The 24,186-nt window shown below is 40.5% G+C and overlaps 1 protein-coding gene across 3 annotated transcripts in view; it reads left to right on the top strand.

Moving 5' to 3' along the window:
- Positions 1-5,783: 5,783 nt before the first annotated feature.
- The window catches only part of GLCCI1 (glucocorticoid induced 1), a 57,608-nt gene continuing 39,205 nt past the window's right edge, over positions 5,784-24,186 (top strand). For all 3 annotated transcript variants that reach the window (XM_056486032.1, XM_056486031.1, XM_056486033.1), the window contains exon 1: positions 5,784-6,733. In XM_056486032.1, coding sequence (XP_056342007.1) covers positions 6,286-6,733 — 448 coding nt within the window. In that variant the 5' untranslated portion in view covers positions 5,784-6,285. The remainder of the gene's footprint in view (positions 6,734-24,186) is intronic.

The raw sequence follows: 24,186 nt of genomic DNA, 5'->3' as shown, positions 1-24,186 counted from the left end.
TGAAGCAGGATAACTAGAGGGATGGAAGCAACCCAGAAAAGGACTCTCTGAAATGAAGGTTCAAGTTCCCTCACCCTCAGCTTGCCTTTTAAACCAGTATTGCCAAAATCTACCCTTATTAACAGCAGCCCAATCTGACAGCTAGGGCACCAGTGTGGTAGGGGCATTCATGCTTAATGCAGTTTAAAAAACACAACACAAAACCAGATACAGACCAAATCATGAAATCTTAATAGAAAGATGTTGGGGACTCTTACTATCAGACACTTATTACTGTTTTAATGGATCATAATGGCTTCAAATCTACCTCGTTAAGGGGATGCTGCTCATTTAAAAAGTTTAATGATATATAAATCAAAGTACTATACAGTACATTTGTGCTTTCCTAATATCCTTAGCAAGGTAACTGCTCACATGAAATGGTGCTTCTCCTTTCTTTTATTATACTGGTATGAATATATATATACACATATAACAATATCATTATATTCAAATTGCTACCAGCATTTGCTTACTGTTTCTGCCTTTTCCATTAAAGATACTATTGCTGTGCATAATATACACTACCTGTGTACTCTGAAAACAATTTTTTTCCTCACAGATGGTTCTATGACGTAGCATGAAGCAATATTAAGGAATAATTACTTTTATTATGTCAACATGAAGTGTTCCATTATTTTGCTATTATTATTGATATCTTTTAGATAAGAGACTGGCAAGAGAAATTATAGTAAAGAACTGCTAGAAGTGTCCATTACATTTGACATGGCTTGGTTATTGGAATACCAGCCATTTTACCTGTGTTTCAATCAGTTTCACTTTGGATAATAGCAACCACACATACTTGTCCAAAAGTGTCCTCATACCAAATGCCTAAAAATGGAAAAGAGGAAAAATAAACCTGCAAAATCCCTCAGCTCCTCATTTAAAAGAACTTGGGCTTAGTCCCAGCTGTGCAAACCAGACTTTTTTCCAGATGATGAACTGGAGAAGGGAGATAGAGATGGTGGTTGAGTCAAGTAACCAAAGTCAGAATAGTAATGTAGGGCAGGATTGCTGCCTGGAGAGAACTCAGGTTCCCATGGGATACAGTCTGACATGCTTAACTAGCTAAAGGAAACTGTTGAATAGAATTACCTGTACCAATGAATACAAAGAAAAACTTCAGACTAAATGCAGAGCTGGAAGGAAGGTTTGGTGATTTTAACTGTGTGTTAAATGTTTGCCATTATGTTAAAGCAGATGTCTAAGGAATACATAATTCCAAATTCTAAAGTGGTTGGCCTATTTTCTTGAAGAAGAGAAGAGAACATAGGGGTAGGTCTGATTCCAGATGAGATAAGACTTTGTTGCAACAAAGGTAATGTTAATGGGCAGGTTCTGGTTTAAGTGAATTATTCAGTATCACAAAAACACTTCTGACAGATAGGAAAAAAAAGACAATTATCCAAAATGGTATTCAATTTTCTTAAGGGAAAATCTTACAGCTGGCTCTTATTCTGTATTTTCTTGGCTTGTTCATTATGCAGTCTTCACTCCTAGTGACAATCCTTTGCACTGAATGAAATAATGTTAACAACAGCATGTGACTAAAAAGAAAGTACTATAATACCTTTTGGCTGAAATACAATTGTAAACTTGATTCTGAAATTTTCCAGTTTGTGAGTATTCATAAACAATAATTTGACCCAGTATAAATACTGCTGTTGACCCAGTATAAATACATAGGTCTAACAGCCCTTTACTTAATGCATTTTCCCCATATCCAGGAAAAAAAGACATGAGAAAAAGACATCTAACACTTGACCACATTCTTGACCCTAAATTGGATGATCAGCAGTGTTAAGGTAAGTCCTCAGCAGTGGGTTTCATTTTGTTATTGGAAGATAAATTGAGCATGTAGAGCCTTGAAAATGATCATGAATTGGAAGTCCCTTCCCTGGCTAGTGTCAACAAAGGCAGCAGTGGGGATAATGACGTTGTATCAGCAGCCCTGGTGAATTCAAGGGCTCAAATGCAAGGTAAGTCCCAAGAGGCTTGGGGATAGAGAGTGCTTGGCTGATCTGAGGAGATCAGATCTGTGCCACCAAAATTTTTGGGAGCTGTGAGAAGATGGAGTGTGGTTGATGAAGGCAGTGTCTGTCTGTCAAAAATCCTTGTAGTAAAAATAATTCCAAATATATTTTACCCCCATTACTGTCTTATTCTAACTAGAATTTTGTTTGAAGACAAAACAGGCCAAAAACTAAACCAACATCTCCACAGCTTGAAACAGATATTTTCTAGGAAAATGGACCACTGGTGCTTCAGCAGAGCTGCTCAGCTCCAGATAGCAGTTGCATTTTGCATGGGGGCCCTTACTGCAGGTGATACTCCCATTCCTGCCTGGGGATGCTCCAAGTCCACAGAGGCAAGCCTGGTTTAGCCTTGGTTTTGTCATTTGAGAGCTGCAGTTTGGGTCATTAGGGGTTGTTCTAGTTTTTGGCCACAGATAATGCTTTCTGGTCATCATCTCTTTCAGAATATTACTGTGATGTAAGTACTTCTTATTATTTCTCTCTTCCCAAATGTAATATTTCCAAATGTATATTCATTACAATTAACTGAAACTCAGGGAATGGACCTGAACATACGAGAAGATAACCTCACCCTTTCTCATTAGTGTTTTGTGTTAGATGCTGTATGAATACCTCAGAGACAGTCACAAAGGACTTGATTGTAAGTGGAGTGGGGAAAGGCCAGCAAAGAAAACATAGACAGAGAGAGGTAAGAGAGACATAAAAATAATGAAGCAAGCAGGTAGATACACTGGCAGCAGAATATTGATGGCCTTATGCCCTAGTGAGAGCCTAGAAACAAAAGGTATGTCCAGATTTGAAGAGTTTGCCCTCTCTAAAGCCTTCAAGTAGGAACAAAATAAGGAATAGGATTGCATAGTGTCTAATAACTGCTTAAAACTTCTCAGTTCCCATGGCTCATGGCACTTATGTACATGTTTCTGACATCAAGAGATTAAGCCATAATTGACTGATAATAGTAGGAGAGATGAGACTGCTTCACTCTTGCTTGTCACTGCCCTGCTCCTTGAGATCACTCCCTTGCTGTTGTGCTCTTGCTGTGATGTATAATTTCCACTGCTCTCAGGATGTTTCTCTCAGAAGCTGTGTTAAGGATGTCTTTGTCTCCCAGAAGGATTTAAGATTCAGAAATACCTGTTACCTCCAGTATAAACTCCTTTAAGCACATGCCAGCTGACAAGGTAGTTCCTTAAAGGAGAAAAGACAGAAATGCCTTTAATGTGGCTTTTTAAAAGCTTAAAAAGGTATTTAAGGCAAATATGGGTTTCTGAAAGATATGCAGATTCTGATAGGAGTTCAGTTTTCACTTCACTTTCCCTGTAATATTTTCTTGATATTATACAGCAATGGTATTCCCTGAGCTAGAACCTAGATGAAAAACAGTGAAAAATTCAACAGTCAGTATCCCACTTTAAAATACAGAAGAATACTCTCTTCATCTTTTCTGAAATCACCATTTCCTGGGCACATGGCATGGTGTTGTAGTACATATGCTAACTCTAGTTTGGAAAGAACTAGGATGGAAATGACTTTTGGGGAGCAAAGTCTCCCCAGTACAGCTGTGGCTGGTAACAGTATGGCTGGAAGCAGTCCCAGTAGATTTTTTATTCTCTGGTTGCTGTGAAGGCAAGTGAAGTGGTGGTTCAGTTTGTACTGTAAGGCTGTGGCATGGTCCTCAGCTTGTTTGGAAAGGCAGACTTGCTACTGATATTTTACACTGCCCTGTGGTTTGGGGTGCTTGTGGGTGTTCTTGTTTTGGGGCTGGTGGGATTTTTTTTGTCAGACATTTACCTTGTCTTTACACCTCTGTTCTTCCTATCCAAATACCTTGCTTGTTTGAGGTACAAGGCCATGGAAATTGTAAAATCTAGCCATTGTAAAATAGTATCTAAATAGGCAAATTCAAGAGTTACACCAGTTCATCCTTACTTTAGTCTGACATAGCCCTTAGCACTGGCAATAGCTGGAATGTATCAGCTGTTGTTAGTCAAAGGTGTACTTTCTCAGCTGACAGCAGATGATTTTTTGGTCTGTAAGACACTACTGTATCAGCAATGTAATCTGACAAAGGTACAGATATAGGGAAACGTGTTTACTGTTTAAAACAATACTGATATTACTGTTTGGCAGATGGCTACTACAGGTGAATGCTTTCCAGCCATTTTGAGCCTAGTGCAGTGAAGCAGAAAAGAATAAACTAGATGGACTTCTTAGCTGTGATTAAGCAAAATCCTTGGAGGAAAAAGTCTCTTCAGCCCAATTTTACGAACAAATTTGGCTCATGCCAGCAGAAAACAAAAAGACTGGACAAATGAAAAACACATGGTTGTTGATTTTTCTTAAAATTAATTTATACGAGTGGCTTTGTTGACGGAGCACGTGTTCACGTGGATGTGCGGTGTATTATTGCAACCCTTTCTGTAACACAACCACGGTGACTGTGTCACATGGTGCTAGTGCAAACAAAGTCTCGCTAACAGCCCATGAATAGAAGCATTTTCTGAGAATACGGTTTCTCATTGGGACTATCGACTGATTCCTGTGCTACCAAGGGATAAGGATATGGACAGCTTTGGAAGTATATAAGTGCAGCGATCAGAAGTGTGCAAAACAGAAACAAATGTTTGTTATATAATCAAAAATTGTACAAGGGATGTAGTTAATTCTGTGACACTTTTAATTGGTTACTGATTCATAGGTGGTATCTAAAATAAGAGTATATCTTGTTAAAAATTTTACTTCTATGTATATTCCATGTCCTTTTTGTTCTCCTAATGTCTGAGAGGCCATCACTGAGCTGACTTCCTCCACATAGCAAAACTCCCTGCATTTTCCCTTCTCCTCCATTAGCATCCTATTTGCATCAGATCCAAAATAAGCACTGTTTTCTTGATGGACTCAGCTCAACTTATCTTTCTGATCTTACAGACATTTATTTTCTTAGTTATTAAGCTACTCATCCTAACCTTCATTTTGTTTCTCATTGTCTCAGGTTATCAATTTATCTAATGGCAGCTCTTTTTCCCAGAACAAAAGCACTTTCTAAAAATATCACTGAAAAACATTTAATTTCCCTCTTGGCATTCTCCAAGAAGTGTTTTTGACTGTTTATTAGGAAAAAGAATAATATTCTATATACACTTAAGGAAATGATGAAATCACACTTATTTAGCGTTTGAAGAACATCTTGATTTCTTAACGAAAGTAAAATGCTGTCAAGTTGGATGGACGTGAACAGACTTTGTGGCGAGAAATTCTGGCTGTTTCTAAGCTTCCCTGCATGAGAAGTAAGCGGGAAGAGGCAGACAGTCCTCTGGGAATAGGGCTAGCACAAGATCAGGTCCAGAGCAGTGGCTCCCAAGTCCGTGTTAAATCGGCAGTCCGCAGAGTCCGCTTTGGGCTCAGAAGCGCATCCCGCAGCTCCCGCCGCGCTCCCGGGCAGCGCTCCCGGCTCTCCCCGACGGGCACCGCATCCCGGCGCGGCGAGCCCGGCCCGCCCCGGAGCCGCCACATCCCACTTCCCCCGGCCCGCCCCTCCGCCCCGCCACGCCCCGCCGCGCTGCCCGCTCCCATTGGCTTACCGCCACGAGCGACAGCGCCTCTGGCCAATGGAGCCCGCGCTACTGCGGCGGCGGCGCCCAATGGGCTGGCGCGCTCGCCACCCCTGCCCGCCGCGGCCGGGCGCCGGGGCTGCGCGGTGCCATTCGGAGGGCGGGCGGCGTGGGGAGCGGATGGTGCTGGTAGCGGCTCCCGGGCGCTGGCGGGGGCAAGAGCAAGAGCTGGAGCAAGAGCTGGCTGCGAGCGCCTCCTCCCCTCCCCACTCCGGCTGCGTGTCCCCTCGTCGTACCTTGCCGCCGACCGCCCTGAGCCGGCAGCGCTGTACGATGTGAGCGGCCGCTGGGCTCAGCAGCGCCCCCGGTGCTCTCGACGCTGGGGCGGGCAGCGATGGCCAGAGCCTGGCGTGGAAGCAGCAGCCGCCGTCGCCGATAGGAAGAGCCGGGGGCAGCTGGGCAGGCGGCGCGGAGACTCCCTAGGGCCGTGCAGCGCTTGTCCCGCCCCGCCCCCTACCTCCATCCCTCTCCCCTCCTCCTCCTCCTCCTCCTCCTCCTCTCCCCGCGGCCGGTGCATGCGGGGCGCTGGGGGCCGAGCTCGGGTCCCCCGCAGCCACCGGAGCGAGTGACCTACGGGGGTCTTGCGCATCCCCGCCATGTCCTCGTCCAGCTCCTCGCAAACCCCCCCGTCCCACCACCAGCCTCCGCCGCAGAGGATGAGGCGCGGCGCCGCCGGGTCCCCCACTGCCGCCACGGCCGGGGGCCCCGGTAACGGCGCCGGGGGAGGCTCGGCGGGGAGCAGCCGGCTGCTCCAGCCTATCCGAGCCACCGTCCCGTACCAGCTCCTGCGGGGCAACCAGCACAGCCCGACCCGGTCCCCCTCCGCCTCGGTGGGCAGCAACACGGGGCCGGGGGGCGGCGGCGGGGGTCGCGGCGGAGGCAGTCCCCCGCCGCCGCCCAGCGCGACGCCGCCGCTGGCAGCGGGAGGCGGCGGAGCGGAGCCGGGCAGGGTGAAGGGCAGGCAGCGGCGGTCGCCGGAGAGCGGCGGCAGCAGGAGGAGCAGCTCACCTGAGAGACGGAGCCCCAGCTCCCCGGTGTACAGAGGTAAAGCACCGGGAGAAAGCCGGTCTCGCTTCCCTGCCCCCGGGGGTGCTGGCCGGGCTGGGCCGCCCGGCCTCCGCGAACCCTGGGCTCTGCTTCCCGCTGTCGGGCTGCGCCCTGCCTTCTCCCTTGGGCCAGCGGGGGTGGGACACCGCGGGACTCCCGGCCCGACGGGAGGAGCCCCGCCGGAGCCTTAGGGAGCGGGTCGGGGGGCGAGGGTGAGCCCTAAATCCCGCAGCCCCGGAGCAGGTGTCGTGCCCGGGTTTGCCCTGCAAGGAAGCGGGGGGGGGGAAAGCACTTCGTCCCGCCGCCCTCCCCCGGGATGGAGGAGGCGACCCCTGAAATGTCATCCTCCTTCTCGGGCAAGGTGAGAATCCTTCTTAGGAAGAACACCCCCGCTCCGGGCTCGGGCGGAGCGGGGCGGGGGCGAGCCCGGGGCTCCCCTCACAGGGGGGGACAGGCGGGCGCTCGGGGCTCCCCTCACAGTGGGGGACAGGCGGGCGCTCGGGGCTCCCCTCACAGTGGGGGACAGGCGGGCGCTCGGGGCTCCCCTCACAGTGGGGGACAGGCGGGCGCTCGGGGCTCCCCTCACAGTGGGGGACAGGCGGGCGCTCGGGGCTCCCCTCACAGTGGGGAACAGGCTCTCGGGGCTCCCCTCACAGTGGGGGACAGGCGGGCGCTCGGGGCTCCCCTCACAGTGGGGGACAGGCGCTCGGGGCTCCCCTCACAGTGGGGAACAGGCGCTCGGGGCTCCCCTCACGGGGGGACAGGCGCTCGGGGCTCCCTCGGCGGTGCTCCTGCCGCCTCTGCCCTTGTGCTCAGCTCTGGCAGCGGAGCTGTGTAGTAGGGAAACGAGCCTAAAATTAACCCGCTTCCCTGTCTTCAGCTGCAACTATCTAGTAGGGGTGATAATGAGTTAGATTATATCTGGGGTGTCACAACCCAGTTCTGAAGTGTATGTTAAAACCAAGCCTCAAATGCTCTTCCTTTCTGCAGAGCTCGGTTTCTTAAAAGACTTGCGTTTTTGTAAGATCATAGGTTAAAAGATGTGATGTTTCCAAGCACATCCTCCAAAACAAGGAAATTCTTATACTGAGGTGTTTAAAAACAAGTCAGTCTCTTTGTGATATTTACTGCTGAATCCTTGAAGCTGTAAAACACTCAACCAGATAGAACCCACGACAAACCAACCCCCAGTGTAGCCAAAATAGGCCTGTAAAGTTTAAAATGTAAAATTGATTCCCAGCAAGTCCAACTTAACCTGCGTCAGGTTATCTGTTAAATTATTGAATGTGTTCAAGTGGCAGTGGCCATCTTACCTCCCCCACTCCCTTCTGCTTTCCCCCATCACTTGTACAGTTGAATGAATTGGACTAAATGCACTTTTTATGTTGTCCTGCTGTAGCTATCAGGTATCACACATCGTCTCTTCCTGGGAACGCTTTCTATGGTTCAATACCACTTGCTTTTTCTGTCCCTTCCATAAGTCCTACTGTGTGTGATTTCTGTGGCAAATTCTGGTCTGCATTGGGTGCCAGCATGTGTTGTAGCAGTGGAATCTTATGTTCTTTCCTCTTCAGTTTTAATGTGTAGTAAACCCTTGGTGTCTGTAGTATTTGTAACTTGGGAAGATTTGTCATCAGAATCGTCTTAAGTCAGGGGCAGCATTTTACAAATGAGCAAAATGTCACTGCCAGTTACAAATGGAGTTAATTTGCTCTATGCATCTGCTTATGCAGATGACCTAATTGATTGTGTTATAATCTGACCAGAGATACTTTGTAATGTGTTTTTCAAAAAGGCAGTCTATTTCTGCAGAGGGTTTTGCGTGCTTGAAAATGGAACTGAGCTTCTGTGGTTTTGATTCATTCAAGCTCTATTTAAAATTTTAAAGATCATATTTTTCTGACTGTATGAAGCACTAAATGTAGACATCCCTTTTGCCTCTTAAACCTTTGCAAAATGCTATGGGGAAACTGAGAAAACCAAAATATCTGTGTGGATGAGTAGTGATGGTGCTGATGATGAGCAGTAAATTATTTAGTTATGGGAACCCGGAGGAAAACATTGTAGTGGTGCAGTGTATAAAGCCTACACTTAAGGTGTATTGAAGAGGGAGGAATATAAGCAGTTACCTGCAAGCCAGAAAAATGCTGCAAAGCTGTGAAGTACTTCATTAATGTGTACAGATTTTTTTGTTGGAGGGGAAATTTTAATTTTAGAAAGTGGTTTCAGTCTTCTTCATCTGTGGGCTATTTTAGCCTTAATAAATCAGACTGTAAATTAGTACTGAATGACTTTTCTGTCATTAAACTTGTTTGAGCTTGCCTCCTGGTGAACTGCGTCAGCAGCGCACAGAGCTTGATTTGGTTTAATGAGTGCAGTGTATAAAATCATAAACGGTCCGTCGAGAAATGCACCCTGTAATCTGTAGGCACTGCAAAGAATTCGTTCCCCCTCCTCCAGGTCAAGCCAGCTGCTGCTGCAGAAGCTGACATCCTTTAGCAAATCCTGAATGAATGAATGAAAACAACGTGATCGCCCTAATAATGACCACAATTGCACACGTCAACAGCTTTATTTTACTGAAATACAGGCACCATTTTCTAGCGGGTGAGAGTAATAAGATACTCTATTTCTTCAGTCTTGCAAATGAAAAAAGGTTACCAAAGCTCCCCTCAGTCTACCCCCCCCACACCCTCAAAACTAGAGCTGTTTTTATACTATTTGGAATATAGTTCCATGCCATGGGGTGGGATTTGGTCTTTGTTTCCCTGCTTGCTTTCAACATTTTAGTACATGATGTGTGGACACTAAAAACATGTTTGTAGTCTGTATGGTGATAATAGTATATAGAAAATTGATTGCTGAACTGGTGGACTACTGCAGTAATAATGGAGGGCTTGAAAAAAAAAATTAAATGTTCCCTTTTCAGACATGGACCATTTTGGGGTGGCTTGTTAAATAATGCTACTCCAGCTATTTATAGTTGTTATCTGTATGCAAGTCTTGGGGAAGTGGCTTGATTAAGTTTTTTTGTCAGTTTTTCAAAGCCATTTCCCACTGCTGTAAGATGTGAGCTTAGGCTCTAGGTTTAATCCTGTTGTTTTTCTCACCAGTGCAGGAGAGATGTTTGTCTTTGGCTCTGCAGTCTGACTTGGATTGTTTCACGAATATACTTTTTCTGGAGACTGCTTATGATTCTGATGGATAGCTGTTATTCTCTTAATACACCTGTCCCTTCCCCACCTCCTTTCAACCTTTTTCAGTATAGATGCCTTGAACTGGCTATCCTACAAAGCCATTTTGTGTCGAAATTTTAGCAATTTGCTAGAGGTTCTTCTATGAAGGAGATTTCTGTGAAAACACTCCAGCTTTGAGCCTCTACAGGTCACAGCAGCTACCATTGCAGGCACTGACATCACTACTACATGAATGAAAGCAGCATAGTCTGTTTTTTCTCCCATCATCATGTTTTCTACCCTTTCTTTCTTGTATACTGTAAACGTTTTTGTTCTGTAGCAACACCCTGTGTTTTTAGGACTGAAACTTTCAATAATATGGTATTCTCTTTTAAGCAAATTTGAGGATTTTTAGTTGTTAGGAAACTGTCAGTGCCAGTAGCAGAATTTGGTTAGTACTGTTACTGAATGGGTGAGAAATCGTGAATGTTATGTATATATTTTTAAGATGCTAAAAGAAGAGGAGGAAAAGAGGGGAAAAACTTTTTGATATCATAAGATAAATCTGCAGTGTGCAAGTCTACACCTTTCTTCTTTTTTGAAATGTGTTTATTCCTTACTAGTAAATACTTTTTATAGTGTGTATTCATGTTTTGGAGAGCTGGCAGTAGAAAAAGTGTCTGGTTGAATGTAACAACATGTGGTTTTCTTAGAGGGAATATATCTGTTAGATCTCTGAGTGCATTAAAGTATTGTCAACAGAATCTGAGGCTGTGTGGTTTATGACAAAGGATATTCCAGTAATAATCCAAAAGAGCCAAACCATTGAACATGTCAAATAAAACTTGCTACTTGCCTGTGGACACGTCTTTTAAAGAAAAAAGCAAGTTGTTTTCCTCCTTGCCTAACCTGGATAAAGTCAGAAGTTTCTGCTGTTATGTAAAGTAGCCTGTATAAATATGAGAGTGGGTTTCCTGTTTAGTTTCTTTTTTTCATGATACATTAATATCCTGTATACAAGGAGGGTGTAAATGACTTCTCTATGATTCAAACTCAGCACTGCTCTCACCAAACACTTTGATTTGTTTTAGTGTTAACTCTGGTGGTACTGTAATATTATGCTTCCTATTTTTCTGACTTTCACTTACACATTTTATAGTACGAACTTTTTCTATTAAATTTCCAAATTTTAAAGGCAAACATTAGTTTTCAGGACATATGAAAAATACTGTAATCAGTTTGGCTGTTAAAGGTTCCCAAAGCCTTTTACTTCCCAAAATAACTCCTGAAGATTTGCCAACATGAGTGAGAGGAAGGAATCACAAAAGATGCAAAACAACTGCATAGCCCAGTTCAGTGTAAGAAGTATATATATTCGGTTTTAGGCTAATGGAATGAGGAGTGGAGTAAAACAGATAGTATTGTTGATCTCTAGACTTGTAAGGGATATCGATACTAAAACAAAAAAACAAAAAAAAAAAAAAAATAAAAAACCACCCCAAATTTCTACTTCAAAAGATAGAACTGTTTTAATGTCCTGGATTTAAACCATCCAATTTTTTGGCATCATAAGCATTTATCCTAGAGATCAAGATCTTTCCTTTATTTCTAGCAAATGTAAGTAAGGAAGTAATTTTTTGTGATTCTTCCTATTTCCTGATCCCTGAATAATAGCAGTATTCCCATAATTGTAAGGCCAAAACAGTTTTGTCCCTCTCTTCTCAAAATAGCTTTCATTGGAATATAATATGATGACATGAAAGACCCTGGCTAAATTTGATCCAGTTGTCCTGAACTCAAAGCCTTTTTAGTTACATGTTTTAACATGACTGTAAATGAGAATGGTGTATTAGATGTCTTTAATAATGCTTTATAAAACAAATCAATTGAGCTTCTTTCAGGTGTTAAACTACAGGAAGGAAAAATAGTAAGGTATTTTCTCTGTTGAACTTGAATAGTACTGGCATTAGCTTTGAAGACACAACCTCCTTATTTCATGGAAAAAAACAACTTAAGAAGTATATGACTATACCTGTTTTAAATCACTTCTTGACCTTTAATTCTTAGTCTTTGGGCATAAGCAAGTATTTGTATGTAACATATGGCCAAACTGAAGTTACTTGCCGACATCTGTGCATAGTAAAACAGTGACAAATACTGAAATTTGGTTTCTGAAATTCATGGTTCCTGTGTTTTGTTGTTTTCTTTCCCATGGTGGCAGAGTGAATAGAGGTTCTTAAAATGCATCTTAAAATGCAGAGAGGGTAGATGAATGGAGTGTGTCTTAGAATCTTACAAAAAAGGCAGCGTTACCCAAGTCTAGAGGACTATATTGCAAAAACTCACTGTGGAAAGCCAGTTATTTTTAAAATGGGTTTTGTGCTACTATTCTATATCATTATGAAAAAAAAGATAAAAAATAACTGCTGCAGTAATTCTGAAGGTTCAGTTAAGTCTAGACTTGAAAGCAGTAGTTGTAACAATGCAAAACATTGGAATTAGAGTATATACTCCTCAGTGTTTCCATTTACGTGAATATCTGAAACCCATTTTAAATGGGGCTTCACCAGTTGATTGTCTTCATTTGAAGAAGATAATTTTTTTAACCTGCAGTGAAGAATGAAAGTTCCTGTTTAAATTAGTTGACAGTTATTTCAGTAGAGAACAGTGTTGCCAGCACTTGACAGAATAGATAGTTCTTCATGGCTTTCACTTATGTTCTTGGGAAGCTATTAAAATAGTAGAGTTTAAACATCAACTAGCATTTTTTAATAATTATCTTTTATTGATGAAAAAAATGACCCTGTATTAAACATAACTGGAAAATTTTGCTCAAGAACTTAACTGTTAATTATCATCATCTTGCTTTAGTGTTAGTATTTAAATGCATGTTTATGTTATTCTTTCAGTGCTGCCTCCCATGTAAATCTGTAGTGCTTAATCAATGGTTTAAGGCATTTTCAGGCAAATAAAATAATATTACATATCATCATTAGAAGGGATTCATCACAGCAACTTGTCAGCCTGAGATTATGCCCTTTTCCTTGGTGTCACCATTTTAAAGGTTTGGGTAATTGCAGAATGAAGAGCGTTGGAGATCAGGGTGAAGGATAATCAGTGTTTGTACTTAATAATCTAATTCTGAGTAACAATTTTGAATGTGTATTCCCCAAAATTAGATAGTCTCCTTCAGTTATGCTTTATTTTTTTCCTGTCTGATTTGACTCTGAAGCTTATCACTCCTATGCAACTAGTTTTGGATTGGAGATTAAATGTTGAAGTGTAGAAGGAGTGCTGAAAGGGATCAGAGACTTCTGCAGCATGGATACCACAGAGAGTGTCATGACACAGCAATCATGACATCATAGCAATCCTTTGGAATGGCAAATTGGGCTCTCTGGTTCTTACCTTTCTGAAGCTGAGATCGCATCCATGGAAGTCCTCATCCATGGCTGAAACTGGAAAAGGCGCTCTTGGGAACTCTTCCCTATGCTTCCAGCTGTTTGAGTCTGGGCTTAGGACCAGAGCTCTTCTGTTACATGGCCCCCTTGGATAACTTTGCTCAGACAATGTCTCCTGTTAGTAGGACTTAGGAAGGCATGTAGCTCCTGGAAATCTGTCTTGGAAGGAAACACAAGTGTGGTTGTGTTGGGGAGTGCCCTCAGCCTGCTGTCTCAGCCCTTGTAATACTGTTTTGGGCCTGGGCATATTCATTTCACTTCTGCTCATTTACTATATGCACTTCCTAGCTGCTGCTGATTCCTGCCAAACTATTCACCCTGTTAGGTTAGTTTTCTCTGTCAGAGAGAAAAAACATCCAGAAGGTGTGAGTGTCTACACTGCAGCAATAACATTTTCTGCACAAAAAATTTGTAAATGGGGGTGTAACCTAAACAGTTGGTGTTAGGTCAGTGAAGATGGTTGTGATTTCATTTTATGTAGTAGTAGATCTCTTAATTAGCTTTCTATATTAGATGTTGTTGCTTTGCAGATTGTATATACTTCCCAGTAGGTCATAAAATGTTAGAGCTTGGGTTTTGAAACCTTAATGCAAGGTACTGTATGATTAGACCTCCTTGTTTAGTGTTGCATATGCCCTAATGATAAATGATGCCAGTGATGTTGGTGTTTATAAGGTCTTTCCCTGTTGCTGGTGTAAAATTGAGGAGTAGCTGTTTGCAATGGATATTGTCCTCAAATATAAATGGGTGGTTAACATTGGTTCTTACATGCTATTTATTTTGCACAACTTGAAACTAGTTTTACTTAAACTATGCAGTTTCCTCTTTAGGAGGAAAGTGTCTTTTATTTTGCTCACAAGAGCAGTAGGTATAGTTCTGTCATGGTTTTTGAATAATCTCATATCCTCTCTAGAATATTTTCTTCTCAATCTACTGGGAGATAGTCTAAGCAAGAATAATAATTTAAGTGTCTCATTCCTTAACAGTGCAAGTCACCTGTTTGAAGAAGACTACCTTCAGCTTCCTTTCCTATGCTCTTGCTACCAGGCATTAAGCAGTGTTGTAAACACTCTTCTGAATGTCAGGAATTAACACTTATTTCTGTCAGGTCATTGCAAGATGACTGGTGGTCATACTTGAATTTGAAACTAATTTCTGTAGCTAAATTAGTTTTAATATTATATAATAAGTATAAATCTGTCTTTTAGAATTGTTTTCTGTAAGAGTAATGACTCAGTTGTGAACCAATTAAATGTATGGCAGTGTGGGTATTGTTATATTAGGTGCCTTTTAATCTCAGGTGTTGTGATGTACAGTGCCTATTCTGGAGTTCTGAAAGAAATAATTAGTAAAGGTTAACTAGCTGGATTACCTGGGTATCTACCTTTTTTAAAAGTCTTCATTATTAGGAAAAACCCCCAGACATTTTAATATATGTGCTTAGGCTGCAGTACCAAAAAATTTGAAATTCTAATAATTGTTTGACATTTGTCAGCATTTGGAGATCAAGCTATCATTTGGAAATAATGTGTTCTTACCAGGAAACAAGTTTTGGTTATTCATTGTTCAATTACTCACTAATTTAGTTAATTGTAGTCTGCAGAAATTGCCCTGTAAACACAAACCCCACTTTAAATTATGTCATGCAGTCAGAAGTTGGCTATTAGGGAGCAGATTACCTAAGTGCAGATATAAAATCCCAGGTTTGTGAACATGTAGCTCTCAGAGATAACAGTTCAATTGCTTTTCTTAGATGAAGTGCTGTACCTGGATCAGAAATGTTGCTTAACCTTGAAAATTTTGCACTGTGTTCCCATAACTCAGGCTACAGGGAGACAGCATGGGGGAGCCAGCTCTATAAGAGCTATGAATTTCTGTAGGATTTACCACGATCTTAGTACCACTCCTTCTGCATGCCATGGCAGAACTCCCTAGCCCAGTAGGACTAGAAGATGTGGTGAATATAGCAGGTATCAGTGATGCTGTCTGTGCTCTGGAAAGGTTTGTGCTCACACGTAGAGCAAATTTAGTGCTGAGTTGCAGCTAGTCGGTCTTTCTGGAATCTGGAGCCCTGGAAAGTACATCAAATCAAGTGGCTTTGCAATATTGACTCTGTGAGCTAGGTGTTACACCTCCATATTCAGCATATATTATTCTTATAGTCTTTGTTATATGTGATATCTTAACTTTCTGCTTTTCAAAGCAATGAAGAATTGAGCTGCTCACTGAAAGTTAAACCCAGATTTACGCTGAGTGTCCCGGAACAGACTTTGACCAGTGTGACTCTAAAAATACCAGCTAACTGCTGAAGAATGCAGAATGAGACTTAGGTTTACACAGTGGTTGGGCAGCTGCCAGGTTAAGGGAAAAGCTGTCTTCACAGAAGTAAGTTTCTGTTCAAGGTCTTAAAATCTTCATTCTTAACTGATAGCTGTGTTTGCTTAATTGTGGCAATTGATAGTGGAATACCACACTTCCTTTCTCTCATACTCTGATTCCTCTGCTATTTCACCTTCAGTGGCTCCTTTGTTATACCCGATACCCTGCCTGGAATAATCACCTTTGCAATGTTTTCTTCACCCACAAAGAAATCATAAAATACGTTTGAAATACTTGCTGTTCTTTTCAAAGGGAACAAAGGAAAGGCCTAATCTGGAAGAGAAAAATTTCTCATGGACAAAAATGTAATTAACTCATGCATGTTTAAAACTAATGTGTATTTGAGAAATGTCCATACAAGGAAGAGACCAGAGATACATACTCAATGTAGGATATTGTCCACGTGGAAGATCCAAATAAACTTTGGGTGTTGCTGTAAAAAGAGAGGCTCATTCTTTAAAAACAAGTTGTTTAGCAAAGTGTGCTAAAAGTGTCCATATATTATTTAAAATATTTTGTAAAACTGTTGCATAGATCTACCTTAATTTCTTCCAAAGAAGGAGCTAGATGATTGGAGACTCATGATTTTCTTTAGTGTTGTGTATAGCCTTTAATATGAAGTTGAAGGATACAGGGAGACCTTTTTTGACTGCAAGATTTATAGTAGAAACTCAGACTGGCCACATTAAAGATAGAAATTACCAACTGTAATAACTCAGAATTTGGGAAAAGCAGAAGAAATGGGTGTGCTGACACTGTACATAAAATAAATGTTAGATCTAGCCTTTGTTTAGTCATGCAAATTTGCCTGCATATACAGCAAAAGAGGAAAAGCCTACATAGAGTTTTGTTTAAAATTCATGGATCTGGAGTAAAGTTTAGGATTTCAAAAGGAAGTAATTTAAAATTTTGTCTAAATGGGCTTGCTCTGCCTTGAATATAAAGAGAATCTGTTTTAATGAAAAATAATAATACTATTGGAGTCTTTCAGACATCAGAAAACTTGAAGGATGTGATGTGATTGCATGGACACTTACCTCGAAAAGGTTGCTAGGAATAAGCAGAAAGCCTGCAACAAACAGCAGGAAAAACTGAGGAAAGAGTGTCATGTTACCAATCAAAAGGTAAACCTTAGCTGAGAATTGTTAAAACAAAAACAGTTTGGGACTTAAAGAAAAAGTTGTAACCATTTCGTATGAAGAAAAAAAGATCTGAGAATGATCTGAGACTGATATGCTAGAATGTATGGTTTCAAAGTCAGCTCCAAGGAATAGTAGTTACAATCTCAGAGGAAATAGCACAGATATTTACAGATATTCAATCATTGACACTCACCAGAAAAAAATCTAAAAAATCACTTTCCATAAGGATAGTGATTTTTAACCCAGAAAGATACAATTTGAGTTTGTTTTTTTTAAGGGACAAGGATAATTTGGAATTAAGAATTACCAAGACTGTGATAAATACAGATTGCATAATTCAGTAAATTCAATTCAGAGATCTCCATTGCAGGATTTTGGAAAAGCCTTCTCAGAAATTGACCCTTACTTTCAGATGTCTGAGGCAGTCTTGTCAGTAGGAGTGACATCATTTGAGAATAGATACCTCCTACAGCAGGTACATTAGCAATGCTGATGTTTTAAAAATGTGAAAAATGTTGTGTCCAGTTCTAAAATATAGAGGGCTATTGGTGAAGCTTCAGAAGAAATTTGAAAGGATGGTGGAAACCAAGGAGAAATGTTAAAATGCAAAATGAGTTTTCCAAGTAGTGTCATGCTAACCTGGTTGTTTTGATAAGAAAACTGATCTCCTAGACAGGAAGTAGATCTTATCTGTTTAGGCAAATTTAAAATTAGGGTGATGAAACCGTTGATGAATATTGGGAGGTTTAATTAGTAAACAGGAAGATTATGCAAGAAGAGTTTAAGAACCATGGGAATTGAAGTAATAAGTTAAAAAAATTAAAGTAAAAAGTGGAAGTTAATGTATGTGGGATTGTATTTGATCAGAGTATCTTTTCCTCAAAGGAGGAGCATCTAATTTGAAAATTCTGCAGGGTGGAGTTGGGTGATGGTGAGATCTCTAAACTGCCAACATGAAGTAACTGAAAAACTTCTGGGCACAGGTCTGGTCTTACATGAAGAGCAGTCGGCCACACAGAGGCTGCTGGGACATTAAATGGGGTATTGCACACCCTTTTGGTGCTCCACAGTTCAAGACAGATAAACTGCAGCTGACTCAGAGAAGGACTCACAGATTAGGAGTTTAACTGTGTGATGCTAAAAGAAATCTGAATGAAAATACAATTGCTTTGTCAGAATCCAGGTGAGCAAGGAAGGGAAAGAGCGAGTGGATTGGTTTGACAATGTAAATATTTGTATATTAAACTGTAAAAAGGCCTGAAACCATCTGGAAAAAAAAAGTTCCTGGGACATTTTTCCAGTAGGAATTGTGACGATAAATATCTGGTCTAAGAGTGACTGTACTCTGTTTTGAAGTGATTGTGTGTTTTGTCAGTGATAGCTGCAAAGTGGGCTCTAGATTTAGGAAGTTGTTTCTAGTCCTTTGTTTCTGTGTCTTAACTGATAATGAAAAGATTATTTATTTAATCATCAAAGTTGGGCACTCACATTTAGGCAATCAATTTTAGTCTGTTTTTACATTTCTATTTTTCAGTTTTTTTCCCAGAAAAAGATATTATTCTTGTTTAGTATAATTTGCTCTAGCTAGGAGAATGCTTTCTTTCTGTAATAATTGGTGATCATTATGATGGCATTGCATAGCCTCTGTGCATTGATTACAGTTCTTTGTGTATTTTGATTGCGAAAATGGTGAGTTGTGTCTTCTGATTTGTTTTATTCATTATTATGTCCAGCTGCATTTTGATGGAAAGAAGAATTAGATTAAAGGTTTACAAAACCCTCACTTTCTACATCTTGTTAAATTTTAAGTATTGTCGTTATAACAACAACAAAAAAATCCCTTCAAACTCATCAAATTTATTTGAAAAAAAAGTTTTCTTCAGTTACTGAATCAACTGAGTGTGTTTATAATGTCCTTCAGTATTTTAATTATTAATATACTGGAAGAAAAAAATAACACCCTAAGGTTTAGTGCTGCTCTTGGTTCCCGGTTCGGTTTTTAATACTGGATACATAGAATAGATGAGTCAGCAGATCTAAATTAATGAACTAAAAGAAGTGAGATTCTTTGTATCTGCTGAAGTGCCCAATAGTTAGTGGATGGATGTTTCAGTGTGCTTTTTCCCAAGTACTTAGCTGCTGAGCTCCAATCAAATTTTAACTTTTAGTACGAATACTTTTTAGATACTTTATTAAACGATACCAAGTTTAGGTATTTATGTAGTATTTAAATTTGAAGTAATAATATTACAAAGAAAAATATATTCTAAAAACGTGAAATGCGTGAAGATATGAAAGTTTTGGAATTAGTGTTTTTTACCTACATGTCATCCTGCTAGAAGAGTGCAAGTGTTTAGGTTACATCTGTTGAACAAAGCAGGCTTTTGTGACATGAAATCCTACAGGTCCTATATATGCCAGCAGTAATCCTTGTTAGAAGAATAGTTCAGCTTTAGCTGAAACTTTCTGCCATATGGTTTGTTTACTTTTCTTACGGAGATTAGAGCGTTCTTTCTGTGTTTGATCTCTGAGGATAATGTTGATTTTAAACAGGGGAGTTTTGCTGTGAACAAAATCTGACTTCTGAAAGATATTCGTAGTCACATTTTACTTGACCTGTGGTTGAGGGGAATAAGAGACGTGAGGCAGAGACCTTGCTTCAACATAAATGCATAGGCAACCAGAACTTCCAGTCAACTGCAGGTCCAGTGAAATGTGCCTACAAATTCATCCGTGTGTTCTGCTTGGTCTGGTATCCATACCAGCCCTGCCACTGTGCCTTCCTGTGCACTTATAGAGCTCTGCTCACCTGTCCTTGAGAATCCTGCATGAAATCTCCGTTATGGAGGGAAATGCCTTTACCTTTGGGTTGGATTCAGACTAATCATTCAGAAGATCTCTTCCTTTTCTAGATTACTTAGTCATAGCTATAAAAGATATCAATAGTTGATTCCTAAATCCTGTACTGTGGTCAGTGTGCGTACAGTTTTCCTTTGAAGGAACAAGCTGGTTTTCTTTTATGTTGTTTTCCCAGCATAGGTGATGTCTTGTCTTGATAGACTTCTGTTTCTTGCAGTTCAGTTCAGACTCATAAGCCTTGTCAGGTACAAAACCAAATCTGCCCTGACTACCAGACTGTAAAATGATCTGCGTGAAAGACTGGCTTCCCTTTTTTTTTTTTTTTTTTTTTTTTTTTTTTTTGTTTTTTTGTTTTTTTGTTTTTTTGTTTTTTGTTTTTGTTTTTCTCCCTGAAGAATTCTGTATGTAGAAAGCACATCATTCATGGGCCTGGATCTCTGAAAAGATCTTTTCTCTCAAGAAGTAGTCTGCTTTCTGCTTGTTTGGTTTGGTTGCTGGAGCCTTGGTTAGATTGTGGTGCTGTTCTGTGCTTTTTTCCTCCTTCAGTTAGGCTAATGAGAGGAAATTAGAGTGGATTGTGTCTCTCTCTTTAGAGTAGTAACTTCAGAATGTCATCCCTCTTCATTTTTAGTCATTCTCTCTCTTGATTTCTAAAGATAGAAACTGGGAGATAATTTCTGAAGTTGATACAACTGACCCAAAACCAGTGTGGTGCACATAATGAAAACACGTTTTAAGGAGCTGAATGTGAAATACTTTAGAGATATATTGGAAAGTAACTTAAAAAGTCTCTTCTTATATTCTCTTAGAATTATAGTTTTGGTAGCAAAACACTCTACTGCCTTTTAAATGTTTGAAAAAGCTAGTATTTTGTTTTGTTTTAAGCCATTAAAACAAATATTTGGCTATTTAATTTGAAATTATGAAGGAAAAGTGTAATAATTTCACTGTGTTTTTTTCTTTTCAAGTACATAAAAGGGTACTGTGGGCTTTTTTAAGATCCTATTTAAAATCCTATTTTTTGTTACTTTGTATGAGCAGTACATGGCAAACAGCATGCTCTTTGTTGCTTTGCACCTTTCTGAACTGTTAATGCAGTCATGCAGCCAGTTAGCAGATTGGGTCAGAAACAAGTCCGTCAGTCACTGGCAACTGGGAAATGTCTTTTGAGCCAATAGATCTCTTTACTTCTCTGGAGTAAAACTTCAGGGGACCCCAAATCCCTTGTTAATCTTTTTCATGAGAGATTTTGGCTCCAATTACAAGAGAAAAGCCTTCTTGAGAATGAAGACTGAAATATTTTTTTTAGAGTGGCCTCTAAATCCCCATTATTCAATCTTTTTCCTGGCAAAGTCATAGAGACAAGTTCTGCAAATTAAACATGCACCAGTTTGACCATTTACCTACATAATCAGAGCAGGAAAGACCAATCAAATATACATTCAGATATTAGTACAGTGTGACTATATACTTCCTTAAAAAGCAAACAAGGAAGAAAAAACCCCTTGACCAGATTCTTCAGAGACAAAGTCCTCTTGGATCCAGAAGACTGCTTTTATGCTACTCAGGGAATCACTGTCCAAAATAAGCAAGAGCAAAGGTATCCCTTTTTCATGCTTTTACAAGGTGTAACAGGAGAGGGGACTTTAAACTAGGTGTAGGACAGTCATCAGTAGCTGCTGTGGGAAATGTGACTTCAGTGATGCCAGGCCATCGTTCTTGCGGGTCACCGTGGATCACCATTCCTTAATATTCAGCTTTCCATTTCTAGTTTTTGATTTCATAGACTGCATTCCCACATAATTCATTTTTTAAGAAGTATTCACACAGGCACTTCTGCATCTCATTGGGTCAGTAGATTGTTGTAAATTTCTTGTCATATCTGGTAGGAATGTCCTAGAAATAGCTGATGCTATTTTATGATGGTATACCCAGTCTCTGAATATCCTTTGAGCCAGACTACTTGAACTCTGACTTTGTGGTTCTTGAAAAGAGTCTTAAGCAGACTAGGATATTCATCTTAGTCTTCCCAAGAGTATTTTTGGAGAAAATTCTTTTGAAGCTAGTATTTATTTCCTAGATAAAATCTGAAATTCTTCAGGAATGGATAAGTCTTAAGCTTGGGACTCTTTTCACTAGTAGCTTGTGACCAGAAGGTCGTGCAGGGTGCTAGCAACTAAACTGAAAAAAAGCAACATCTCATGAAAATTTATTATGGAATTTAGTACTGGTATTTCATGGTGTCTCAGGTTAAAAATTTAAGTTAAAGAACTTTTGAGAAGAAATTTGGAAATAACTGCAAGAATGTTGTCTAACCTTTTGGCAGAACAGTGTTAAAATTAGCTGGCATCATAGCGAGATGATAATACTCACAGTTTGGGAGAAGAATGAATTTTTTTTTTATATTTTTCACTCAGTTTGAGATAAATTTGTGTTACCTGAGATTCTCAGGATAATTTTAATCCTTTAAAATAAGTTATATCTATGCAAGTACATGAGTGGAAAAGTTCTGGCCAAATTTGAACTGGATTTGCTAACTGTTGAAAGAAACATGGGAAGAAAAGATGTTGACAGATGAGCTCTGGTGGATTGAGCTGAACTAGTTTTTTTAGTGCTGCCAATCTAGCTGTCAGTCTTGCTCTTCTGTTGCGGGTGATTTTCCTCATTGCACATGTGGCACAAAGGTATTTAAGCTAAAAATGGACTGTGAACATGGCTTTCAGATTATGTGCAGGTTAGCTGCCTCTATCCTAGATGGGAAGGCAAACTCTTCATTTTGGAGCTGCAGCAGATGGTTTTACTTAAGCCCCATGTCCTTTTCAAAAGAGCTGTCGTGTTAGGCTCTTACTGATTTACATTTTGCTGTCAGAGAAATGGAAACCTTTTTCCAGTCAGTCTAGGTGGTATAACTAGAATTCTCTTTGCTCTCAATGCAGCATGCAGAATCATGATTTCATGCAGGTTATTTTAGTTGATTCCTGCTGGGAGGTAGGATCATGTGGAATTTTGCCAGCTGTAGCATTCAGGTAGACCCCTTGTGCATTTTGTAACGTTTATGACTAGAATGGTGTAGCAATTTGTCCTAAATGCATGCCATTAAAACTTGTGACTTATTTTAAATAATGCATAGAATCACAGAATATTCTGAGTTGGAAGGGACTCACAAGGATCTTTGAGTCCCACTCTTAAGAGAGCAGCTGATACAGGGATCAAACCCACAGCCTGGGCATCTTTATCATCATGCTCTCATCAACTGAGCTAATCTCAGTGGTCATGAGGTATTTTGCCTTGCTGCAAACATATGTCTTGCTTTTCTAATTTCTAGATAACTTCCTCAGGTAATGTCACACTGCTTAAGTGCTGTGATCTTAAGTTTGCTTATTCTGGAGGTAGAGCAGAGTTTTGTATGAGACATTTCATTTATCACTGACTAGGACAACAGAATCCTTTGATTTACTGCTGCAGTAAAATCCATTCATATGCTCGGGATATTGTCAGATGAGTTTGTTTGAAATGGATAAAATCAGTCTGTAATTTTAGAGATTTCTTAATATCGTTGAAGCCTTTCTGAATGCTGAAGTCTGTTGGCTATCTTGAGGAGCTGTTGAAGCACTTCTGCTGTTTTGATTCTCTGAGAAAACTGGAGCATGAGGTTTCCAGCCAGAGAAAGTGGTTTGGGCTGGAGAAGGATATTTGTGATAATGAAAATTTAGGAAGAAGTGATATGCAGTTGCTCCCTAGAGTAGTGGGAAGCCAGGTGTATGATGAGGTGAGAAAAGCAAGATTAAAAGAATAAACCCTGAGAGCAGTTCTAATATTTAGAAAACTGCTTAAGTTGATCTGTTCTTCCACTGTTGGGATCCAGTACAGTGATGCTCTCCAGGGCATCCCATCATATCTGAGTACATTACTATACAAGACACTTTGTCAAATGCTGATTTGCAGATGTTCCTTTAAATGTCATGCTTATAGGTCCCTTCTTTTATTTTTTATGATCTAATGATACATCATAAAAGTTGAGGAGCCAAAACTGTTACTGAACAGACCACAGGGCTGCAGCTGATCTAACTCTCTTGGTGGTTTCTGCCCATTATGTTCTGCCAACTCTCCTGTAATGAGGAAAACCTTGTGTTTATGACTTAAGGGGGATGCACTTTAGTTTTCATTATGTTTCACTCAGTGAATTATTTTCCCAGGTGGATTCACACATCTGTGCATGCCATCTCAAAGGAAACGGAAGGAGCAGAGACAGTGGTGGAATAGGGATGGCATTAAATCCATCTCAGAAGAGATGGAAGGAGCACAGACAATGGTGGAATAGGGATGACATTAAATTAGTGTTAACTTGAATTGGTTTATGCAGTTGCAAAGTAGTTTGTTTCCTGTAATTCAAAAAACATTGATGAATAGTAGGGACTTTGGAAATCACATCT

The sequence above is a fragment of the Oenanthe melanoleuca genome, chromosome 2, assembly GCF_029582105.1.
Source record: "Oenanthe melanoleuca isolate GR-GAL-2019-014 chromosome 2, OMel1.0, whole genome shotgun sequence".
NCBI lineage: Eukaryota > Metazoa > Chordata > Aves > Passeriformes > Muscicapidae > Oenanthe > Oenanthe melanoleuca.
The sequence above is the reverse complement of the archived record's forward strand: the minus strand, read 5'-3'. Positions and strand labels throughout refer to the sequence as shown.